This window comes from Nomascus leucogenys, chromosome 7b (assembly GCF_006542625.1).
Source record: "Nomascus leucogenys isolate Asia chromosome 7b, Asia_NLE_v1, whole genome shotgun sequence".
NCBI lineage: Eukaryota > Metazoa > Chordata > Mammalia > Primates > Hylobatidae > Nomascus > Nomascus leucogenys.
The window spans coordinates 67,074,956-67,087,092 of NC_044387.1; the positions used below are offsets into that span (position 1 = coordinate 67,074,956).

General features: G+C 33.3%; 1 protein-coding gene across 3 annotated transcripts in view; it reads right to left on the reverse strand.

The window, feature by feature from the left end:
- SLC10A7 (solute carrier family 10 member 7) overlaps positions 1 to 12,137 on the reverse strand; it is a 257,106-nt gene that overhangs the window by 167,893 nt on the left and 77,076 nt on the right. For 2 of the 3 annotated variants that reach the window (XM_003257779.2, XM_012507958.2), the window contains exon 5: positions 11,615 to 11,653. In XM_003257779.2, the coding sequence (XP_003257827.1) occupies positions 11,615 to 11,653 (39 nt within the window). Of the gene's footprint in view, positions 1 to 10,501; positions 11,654 to 12,137 lie in introns of those variants that run through there. The other variant, XM_030816211.1, reaches the window with a different exon arrangement.

Here is a 12,137-nt window from a genome sequence, read left to right on the forward strand (position 1 = left end):
CAAACAAACAAACAAAAACCACCAACTTTCCCATTAAAAAATCATTTGAGTAACTATCCTTCCTTTAGTTTCTTAAAAGTCTGTCTCTTCTCCATTACATGGAGATAGATAGCACTCTCCAAAGCTTCTCCAGCCCAAGTCACATCTTTATTATTTTCTATATCTCATTTAACAAATTTTAACCTCTGACAAGATGATAAGACCAAAGTCAAAGCAATATTCTGAATTAGGAACTCACCAAACTCAAGTGCAGAGGGCTGTAACATGATGCTTCTAAACAGCAAACCACATTAGCTTGCATCTGCTGTCATATGATATCTCAAGTTCAAGTTATCTGGTTTGTCATTCTCACCTTGGCTTTTTCTTTTTCTTTTTTTTTATTTTCTAAGGACTTCTAATGTCTCTCAGACATGAATTTGATCTAGTTTGTATACAGCATTGAATTGGTTCTTTTTCATACTTATATTTTTACTTCTTCTTTAGGATACTGTACAGTTTCTTTTTATGCACCGTCTAGAAATTTAACTTTCACTTGTCAGTTTGATTATAGTATTTCACAAGTAGTTAAAAAATAAACTTTAATTTAAAAAATACTTTCCTTTAATACCAACAGTGAAATCATTCTCTACAATGCTATATAATAGCAATCACTTATTACACCCTTTTATTTACACATCTCTAGCTATTTAAATATTTGTAGTAATCACACTTGTAGCCATTTTTCATTTAAAACTTCCTGATATTTAAAATCAATTATTTCAATGAAAATAGCATATGGGTTTGGTAACCTATTATACAGGGATAATCTGCCCTAATCTACTTCACAGGATTTTCTTCTTTAGTAGAAAAAAAATCGTATAAATTACTAAATATCAAACTTAGATGTGGGGATGAATTTCCACTTCCATTCCAAATCAACACTGTGAATATAAGGCAATACAAATTTCTTACGGCTATAGCAAGTTTCATTGAGATTTAAAAGCTTGGAATTTAAAATCATTTTAATGTGGTAAAGAAAAATTTGGTAGACAGATGACCAATTATGGTCAAACAGATGACAAAAAGATGGGATTTTTGTCTAACGAATTCAACATATAATCATGATAATCAGCGTACATTTGAAGTGCAGATGATATACAAGATATTTTACAATCTTAGATAAATGAAGAACAGAGATTAAAATAGCATTCATTGGGTGATTTCTGTCTATTCATTTAATATTTTTTGAAAGCTTACTTTGTGCCAAGTACTATAAATATTGAAGATAGAGTAGTGAAGCAACCAAAGGAAAACAAACACCTGCCTTCATGTAGCTTTCATTTGAATAGGGAAAGACAGTCAATTAATGTAATAAATGATAAATTATATACTATGTTACAAGACATTATTTTATAGGAAGAAAAATAGGAGGCTAACAAGAATAGGAAGTGCCAGAGATGGGAGAGAAGTTTGGAATTTCAAACTAACTACATTAACCAGTTACAATCTATAGTAACCCATGACAATCTAGATGGAAACTCATCATCACTGGCCATCAGAGAAATGCAAATCAAAACCACAATGAGATACCATCTCACACCAGTTAGAATGGCCATCATTCAAACGTCAGGAAACAACAGGTGCTGGAGAGGATGTGGAGAAATAGGAACACTTTTACACTGTTGGTGGGACTGTAAACTAGTTCAACCATTGTGGAAGTCAGTGTGGTGATTCCTCAGGGATCTAGAACTAGAAATACCATTTGACCCAGCCATCCCATTACTGGGTATATACCCAAAGGACTATAAATCATGCTGCTATAAAGACACATGCACACGTATGTTTATTGCAGCACTATTCACAATAGCAAAGAGTTGGAACCAACCCAAATGTCCAACAACGATAGACTGGATTAAGAAAATGTGGCACATATACACCATGGAATACTATGCAGCCATAAAAAATGATGAGTTCATGTCCTTTGTAGGGACATGGATGAAACTGGAAACCATCACTCTCAGCAAACTATCGCAGGGACAAAAAACCAAACACCGCATGTTCTCACTCATAGGTGGGAATTGAACAATGAGAACACATGGACACAGGAAGGGGAACATCACACTCCAGGGATGGTTGTGGGGTGGGGGAAGGGGGGAGGGACAGCATTAGGAGATATACCTAATGCTAAATGACGAGTTAATGGGTGCAGCAAACCAACATGGCACATGGATACATATGTAACAAACCTGTACATTGTGCACATGTACCCTAAAACCTAAAGTATAATAATAATAATAAAAAAAAGAAAACATAGGAGAAAAATATTTGTGACAAACAAGGATTTCTTATATAGGATACAAAAAGCCTGAATCACAAAAGAAAAAAAAAAGACAAACTACATTTATCAAAAATTTTGAACTTCTGCTATTTGAAAATTACTGTTAAGAAAATGAAAAGATGAGCTACAGACTGGGAAAAAAATCACTTACAAAATATATGTCTGATAAATGGCTGGTGTCCAAAACATACTTAAAAACTTGCACCTAATTATAAGAAAACAACCTAATAAATAAGATGGGCAAGAGATTTGAACACACAGGCCACCAAAGATATACAGATGGCAAATAAGCACATAAAAAATGTCCAACATCATTAGCTGCTAGAGAAATACAAATTAAAGCTTTGATGACATACCACTACACACCTATTAGAATGGCTAAAATAAAAAATATTGCGAATGTCAAGGGATGGCAAGGTTGTGGAGTAACTGGACTACTTATACAATCCTGCTAGGAATATAAAATGGTACAATCACTTTGGGAAAGAGTTTGGTGGTTTCTTATAATGTTAAAATATACTCACTATATGACTCAGCATAAATATTTTCCCAAGAGAAATAAAAACATATATCTATACAAGAACCTGTACAGAAATATTTATAGCAACTTTATTTACAATTATCATCCAGGAAACAACCAATTCATCAACTGGTAAATTTATTTAGGCATGGGCAAGGACTTCATAACTTATTTTTCATACTATAATAAACTTATATTAAAATTACAGCAGCTTTTTGAAAGTTATTTTTTAACACATTGTCCCCACAAAGTAAATTATACATGGTAAAGTATCTTTCTAAGTCAGTTTTTGGTATATTTAAAAATTGAATCTGGTATCTGATAAATTGCACTTTCAAAACATCTAAATTGGTAGATACAAACCTTATGATAAAAATCCAGTTTTCTTTGGAGTTGTAACAAAAAGTAGCAGTTTTACAAAGCAATAATTGAGATGATAACCTACTGCATTACATGAAGTTGTTTTTATTTTTTGTTTTTGTTTTGAAATGGAGTCTTGCTCTGTCACCCAGGCTGGAGTGCAGTGGCGCGATCTCTGCTCACTGCAACCTCCACCTCCTGGGTCCAAGGGATTCTCCTGCCTCAGTCTCCTGAGTAGCTGGGATTACAGGCATGCGCCACCATGCCCGGCTAATTTTTGTATTTTTAGTACAGACAGGGTTTCACCATGTTGGTCAGGCTGGTCTCGAACTCCTGACCTCGTGATCCACTAGCCTTAGCCTCCCAAAGTCCTGGGATTATAGGCATGAGCCACCACGGCCACCCACTTGAAGTTTTATACTAAAATAAGTGTTTCTCAAACTGTATGGTGCAGTTACCTGGAGGCAATTCAGAATTAGGATGTCTGTGGAATCACACTAGGAAAAACAGCATTTAAATCCAGGAATTTTAAGCAAATTGAGGGCAAGAATCATTTTTTTTAAATTATTTTTTCGGTTCTAGAAGCTGGCCCAGAGCTGAGCATATAGTAGGAGGTCCACAAATGTTTCATTTTAAAAGTTAAGATCAAACAGCAACATCCAGTAAATCTAGGCTTAAAAAATGGTTTTTTTTATTTCAAACTAAAATCTGCCATTTCCAAAAATACAGACTATTGTTTTTTAGAAATGCTAAATTGTTTACTTGAAAACCACACCCGGCTAATTTTTTGTATTTTTAGTAGAGACGGGGTTTCACCGTGGTCTCGATCTCCTGACCTCGTGATCTGCCCGCCTCGGCCTCCCAAAGTGCTGGGACTACAAGCGTGAGCCACCGCGCCCAGCCGAGAATCTTCCCTTTAATTGTTGGTCCCTGTGATGAAAGCAGTGTTAGACCTCCAAACTTCATCATGGACTTAGGATTTCTCTTTGGCTGATAGAACCAAGTTTATACAGTTTATGCATCCTCTATTTTCCTCCTGCTTCTCTCCACATGGCCAGATTTATTTTGGAATGGTAGTGGGGTCTGAGTCAATGAGGTATATTAATAATGGAACAAAACTTTAAAAAAGTTCTAAGAAAATATTTAACATTATTTACTCCAACAGTCTCTCCCCACCACACACACACACAATCAGGACTTGATATTCTCACTTTAAGAATCTGTAATGTAGATGAAGGCAGGAACCTTAATCGTTTGGCTCACCACACTATTATGCCAGAACCCCAAAATGTTAGCTCAACAGATTAACCATACAAAACTTTTAGTTTGAAGGAAAAAGAAACAAAGAAATAAGAACTATTTGCCACATTATCATCAATTAGTAATTAATAAGCATCTCCTACTAAAGACCATAAACTAAGCAGTTCTGTAGTAGGCTGGATTCAAATTAAGGAAATTTAATTTTTATTTTAAACAACTGCTAGGATCATCTTTCTTAGGAGGTCCTTTACAAATATCCTGAACCAGAATAATTTATATTTATTTATTTTTACTCAAATGAGTATAGAAGCAAATACTTTCCCAGTTTGGGACTGATGATGTTTCAAAAATTAATAAAAATTAAAATGAAAGTACATGGCATTTGTTAAAGGGTAATAATAACTCCTGTCAATTGGCTAGTTCTGCACCAGTAGATTTCTTTAAATGGTAATGAAATCATTGCTTTAAAAAAATCCATCATTATTAAAATTAAAAAAAAAGTTGCCTCAGCCTCCACCAAAATTAGATTTGTAAGTTGCTGGTCATTCCTATAATTAAATCTGTGTCACAAATTTGCAAGAAAAATGATCACTGTGACTAATGCATTTACTTGCTACACAAGTCCTGCCAGACAGCATAGAACGTTATGCTGCTAAAATGGAATAGGTACAGATCCTATACATTTTTATTAAGTAACAAAGACCATTTTTTATTTACAAGGATTGTACTTCAGATAAGAGTTTGTTTTAAAAACAAACCCACATGCAGCTATCACTGGGTCTTCCTGACTGGAGCATTATAGCATATTTTTAACTCTGCAAATATGTTTGTCACTTTGACACACACATCACTGTTTTTCTAGAGAGGTGTCATGTAAAAAATGATCTAGTGAAAGAAATATAAACATGTTCAGGTTGCCAGAGTCCCTGATTCTAGGGGTTTCTTCATTTGACTTCTCCAAATAATTTTAATTCACTTCTTTGATGGCGTGATTGAGAAGTGACCTCAGAGAACAGTGTTTCCCAAAGTATAAATGAAAACAAGATGACTCAAAGGACATGTGCACAGAGAATTAGTAATGCAACTTACTGTCTTTTCAACTCTCTTTCAATCCTTTGGATTGCAGAAGGAAAAAGTGCTTTGTTTGGTGCTGGTGCTAATTTCACCTTTTATTAAAAGAAGGGCAGGCATCAGATTCAGAGCCTTGAATAAACAGCAGAGGTTAGCTACAAATTAATAGTAGCTTTATTTTCCATTGACTTAATTTCAGTTACCTTCTATTCACGACAGGTTAGTTCTTTATTTATAGTGTTGATGTAAAGTTTTGGCTTGAAATAAATTTAAATTGAAAATGTGAGTCTTATTTAACAAACAGTATGCTGACATGGCAAAAACTATAATGATGCCTGAATGCTGGAAAGCACTGCATTGAAGACAGTCCTCCTTCCTGTCTTCTCTCTTTCTTAAATATTTTATTATTATTTTTCCAATATTTATGTTTTGTGTATTTGCTTCAGTATCTTGAAAAATGCCTTGAATCTAATGGACTCTGAGTATATGTGTGTTGATTTTCTATCCTATTTTTCTATGTTGTGCTACCTGCTAATTGAACCAATGGTATTTTTAAAACAAAAGTAGTCTGTTCTCAGCAATCCAGCTTTTATGATGTTCACTTGCTCAAACAGGTGACGATCAAATGAAATGCACAGCATGATGATGGGTTGCATTGTGCAAAGGTGGAAACCAACTTCCATTCATCTCAACACGGTTATTAATTTTAACACCCAGGATGGGCCATTTAAATTCTTGGTTTTATCCAGTTCTTCCCACTAAAAGATGAACTTGAAACAGCATCTATAAGATGGTACTGATACTGCTTAAATATTGGGTCGTTTGTTTGTTCTGGCATTTAAGTTTAATGAAAATAAAAACTTTTTTATAAACAAGCCATGAACTTTTGAGGTAAAACTAAGATCCCAAGTGAATAATTTGGGTTGATTAAGATTTTAAGAAAATTAAGTACATGCACACACACACAAATTCAGCATAGTCTTCAATACTGTACAAAATAAGAGACCCCATAAACCATAAACTAAATACATCCTAGACTTATGTGAAAGCAAACCAAATTAACAATTGAATCTTATCTAGTACCACCTTTAAGCCTCTTTGTTTAATATTTGAGATTCTTGATCTAGTTTTTAAAAAGCATTGTCCCACAGCAATCAATGAGTAACAAAGATAATGGTGTTTCCTCTTTAACCATTCTAAATATCTCAGAAATTCTTACATTTATGTTACCATGAATTTCTCTAATGTTTTATAGCATAGTTGGAAACTCAATTTGGCATGATCATCTTTGTCATTCACTAGGGTTTCCTTTTAAGATCAGGAGTCACCAAAAACAATAAAATAGGCATGTATCATTGTACAGGAAAGGAAAAATTACAAGAAGGTGATAAACATGTCACAAGTTATTATTATTAAAACATGTAATTTGTGTTTGGGATTTCTTTTCTTTCAGCAGCTATAATAACATCAGTTAACTATTCAAATTTTTCTACAAAGCAGGGTAGTAACCGAGAACCAGCAAAAGCAGAGGGAAGACAGAACAATTGGGTAAGGGAAGAAAAATATAAACTGGCTAGTTTTTCAGCCCAAGGCAAGGAGTTCCTTTTAACCTTTGATCTGGCATGAAAAGAAAATTGTTCATCTTAGAACAGCTTCTGCTAGTTCCAGCAATAAGAAACTCATTTCTTGGCACTTTGAATGAAGAGATTTAGAAAGTAATCAGTGACTCATATAGATCTTTTTTAGACTAGATGTTTTGAATTTACAACTATGATTTAACTTTCTGACTCTTTGATGCTGCTTCTGAAATTCTTATTAGTACATCTACGTTGCCATGAATTGTTCTAATGTTTATAACATCATTATTAAAAACTCAGTTTGGCATGATCAGCTTGTCACTCATTAGCATTTCCTTTTAAGATTAGGAGTTACCAAAAATAATAAAATAGGCTGAGGAGTCTAAAAATAGCAAAGTTCTAAATGTTCCTTTTAAATTTTAACCTATAATTCTTAGAGACATGACAACACTGAATTCAGCCTCCAAATAAAAAATGCTAAGTTCTAACAAATCAAATGATCTAAATTTAGTTTGGTGAATTTGTTTTTAACACAATTGAATATTTTGAAATTAAAGAAAAAAAATTTCAATTAGAATTTTCCCAAAAGATGTCAGTATCTATTTTTTAAAAAACTAAAACCTTTTGATGAGGAGCAACACGTGAGTTGCCTGAATTTGAAGTCGAAATATATACATGTATATACATAAATTTTAATAGCATTTTAGTTATTCAGGGTGCTCGACTATCAAATTTTATTAAAATCTCATTAAGAGAGAAATCTCAAATCACTTACTATGCTCCATAATTATTATAAACTGAACAATTTAAATGAGAGGAGGAGATAATGACATTAACTGCTTAACTTAAAGCAATCCTCCATGGCATGATTTTAAAATATTTTCTTGGTCTCAAATTTATGTAAATTGAATTCACCTATCATTAGTTATTACCAGCCTAGCTACAATAAAAACAATAACAACAACAACAAAAACAGCTTTCTATAATAATTAGTTCCTAAAAACACTGTTTAAATTAGACCTGGGCCATTATTAAAGTAGCTATAAATATGTACGGTATTTTATTTAGTATACCCAGATGCCTGAAAATCAACAAAAATGCCCTCAGAGTTCTTTCTTCAAAAACTCTTTTAATAAAAGCCTTTCATTCAAAGTTTTAAGGTAATCTGAAATAAATACCCTTTTCAGATTGTATTCTATTTATACCACAGGAATGGCCACTCATAATCAAAGAATCATCATTGGATCAGGGTATTTTAGGTCTTGCCAGGCTTAGTCAGAGATAACCAATTTCCTTATTTCATGGATATCCATAGTCATACACACAAACATTCATGACAGAGCTTTGATAAAAACCTAGATCTAAAGTTTAGCTCAAAGTTATTTCTTATCACATCATATAAACATTTTATATAGATTATCCCACAAGTCTACAGTTTAGGCACTATCATTGCCTCATTTTATATACAGGGAAGCTTATATAATTAGGCTAGTATTCAGTCAAGTAAGAATTCAAACCCAGTCTGGCTCCAGAAACCATACTACTATGCATAATCCTAAATTTTAAGAACAGGTGGATATTTTCCATTTACAGAGAAAATTCACAAATAGCTGTAACAAGTACCATCCTTTAAGAATAATAAAATAAAAATATAAAGTTTACAATCTGGAATGTCACTCCTCTAAAATAAATCTTCTTCCTAATCCCAACTCAAGCACCAATTTCTCCCTGAAGGCTTCTCATGTCATTTAACTGAGATGAATCTCTTTCTTCAAACCTTTAAAAATTGTTGTATATTGCTCATATGTAGAATGTACTAGCTGTCTTGGTATCTATTTTCCTCTTCTTTCTTAGTAACAGAAATGTAATTTTTAGCTCTCAGTAAATTGCCATATTTCCCAACTTCAGTGGCTAGGAGTGATCATGTGACTGAGTTCTGCAATAAGAAGTGCCAGTATTGTGTTAGAATTCCAGGAATGCTGTTCAAAGAAAGAAGACTCAGGTTTTAGGGAGCTCTGTTTTTTTTTTTTTGGAGATGGAGTCTCGCTCTTTCACTTGGGCTGGAATAGGGAGCTCTTTTTTCTATTCCCACTACTTTACCTTGGTATCCAGACATTCTGGCTGGGGCTCCAGCAGCTATCTTGGACCATGAGGCAGCCTTGAGGAAGAAAACTGCATGCTGCAGATGGTGGAGGAGAGAAACAGGAGTCTTGGCCCATGATGAGACCATGAAGCCACTATACCATACTTGGACAGCTCCCTCCAAATGTTATATAATAGAGAAATAAATCTTAATCTTGTATAAGTCACTATTCTTTTTTTTTCTGTTAAGCCAAACCTAATTCTAACTGATACAGATTACACGTTTCATAATCCTAGGTTGTTGTAACTATGGTGAAGAGAGAAAAAAAAGATATAGAATTATTTCTCTTATAACACTGGAGCAAAACATACCTAATCATAATTTTCACTCTCAAACTCTCTCTAGTAATTTTCAACTTTATGAAGGAAAAAGCAGGGAAAGGAAGGGGAATAAAAAAAGTAAAACAACGTTTCTGCCTGTCTGCCATTGCTCATGCCATTTCCTCTCCTCTCTTCTTTACCAATTAAGTCCTACCCATACCTCAAGGCCCAGCTCAGAGCAATCACTTCTGTCACACCTTTGAATTCAGAGTGCATATTGTCTGTGCCATTTATTTGACGATCATGTATCTCTAGTAACATCTTTCATATGGCTTGTTAACTTTTACATTGCATTTCTTTTTCTACATGTCCATCTCCACAACCTAGTGGGACCCACCTTGCATTTCTTTGCATTCTTCACTGACACTAGAAAACTACCTCTGTGTAGCAGGAAATCAATAAATACTTTTGATCAATTAACTGGATTAGGATAAGAAAAAAAAGTGAAGAAACGAAAAAGAGCAAAAGACTAAGAAGTGAGAATACACAGCTTCTTAGGAGTGAAAGAGCACAATACAAATCTCAAAGAACCACGAGAACAAGTTGTATTTCACTAGACCTTACCAAACAAGTGGGCCTGGTAGAAAAAATATGATACGTTCATATAGTCAGTGCATGTCTCAAACTATACTTAGTAAGCTTGTTCTCTAACAAAGGAATCGTGTATTTTGTTTTAGTCACTCAGACAATTGTGTCAACTTTATTTTCTCAAAGTCTAGACATCTGAAAGAATAAGAGACCCAACTTAAGAAGCTGTTTTGATAGTGGATGTGTATGGTGCCAATTCATGTACAAAAATTGGCTTCCAGAAAGTTCATATTTTACAGATATTATTCTATTAAACAACTGTGACGACATATAGAATAATACGTGGACTCATGAAATAATGACTTAAAATACTACTGAGTCTAAACTAAGCAATCCAAGAGATTATTTTTGTTAAACAGACTTTATTGTCTAAAACCCAGAAGTAATACACCATCACAAAAAACCTTACTGGCTCTATAAAAATAGGATATAAGCTATGCATATATTTTGCAGATGCTACATCATTAAAAACTCTGTAAGGCTATGTGACACTAAAAGCTGTGTAGCACTATGTAGAATAAACACTATGTAACAACATGTTTAAAAGCTTTAACTACATTTAAATACATACAATAATAATTAACAGAGCATTTTAAACAGAGGTAATTGATATTTTACCTAGACTCATGAACTAGTTTATACATCACTGATTTTACTCTCAATTATTTGTAAATCACTGCACTACATATCTACTAATGAGTTATGCCCCCCAAAATACAATATTATAATTTACTTCAGGAATTTAACAAAGTTTTAAGGCACAAAAAATTAAATTAACAGAAAATTTAGTTTCTCAATCTTTCATAACACAAATCAAGCCTCTGTTACATCATTTATTTAAAAATAATGATTGAAAATGCTAAAACAACATCCTTATATTGGTTCTACTTATGAAAGCTGAACTACTTTTGAATCTATATATATATATATTGATACAACATTTACTTGCAAATTACTCATTAGTCATATCTTCTTTTCAAATTTTTTTTCACATAGATTTCTCAGAAGCATCCAAGCCAGTAGCTTCTTTGACAGTGAAATGTACAAAATAAATGGCATGTCAACAAGTAAATTAGCATTCCCTTTCTGACCAGCTGGGTCATGTTTCCTTTTCAAAATCCTCAGTCCCATGATACAAAATAATAATAATCTAAAAGACCTCATTAAATAATCAATATATTGACATAACCTCTATAAGGAGACACATAGTGTTTTAACTGATTCCTTGAATTCATTAAATGGAATTTTAAAACCCAAACCTCCAAAATATATTGTAAGAGAACATTTGCTTTATTCATTAACTAATTTTCTTCAGGGTATGGATACTGGCACATGAAAAGATTCAACAACTTTTATATTTAACCAAAGAGTAAAAGAAATCCAGCTTTCACTAAATCTTTCACATAGACAATATCACAGCAAAAGTTGTAATAGACAAGTTAAACTATGTTTACTTACCAAAAAACTTCCAAAGGCTGAATTAAATATTGCAGCTGCCTATGAAGAAAATAAATAGGGGAAAAAAACTCATTGAAAGTAAATAAGAATTATAAAGGCAAAGATTATTATTCTCCCTTCCCCCACTATTCAAAACCTTAAAACATTGACTCTATAAAGCAAAGTTAGTCACTGCTTACAAAAATTGCCAGTGGCCTGTAGTTTACTAAGACAGATGAGCTACCGCTTAGGAATTCATAAATAATGGGTCTCAAAAGCAGGCAGAAAACACTTGTCATGCCTTGAACCTATATGACAGTACCAAAAGAATCATTGCCAATACTAAATTGAGACCATGTTGCTACTGATTTTCCTACCAAATTTAAAACAATCAGAGGTTGATTTATTCGTTAAAAAATGTATATTATTGGGAGAAGGAAAAACAGAATTGTAAGACAAACATTAATTGCTCCCTGTCAGTGACACAAGTCTTATGAGCTACAATCACAAGGTAAGATCTGTTTCTATACAACACACATTAGAA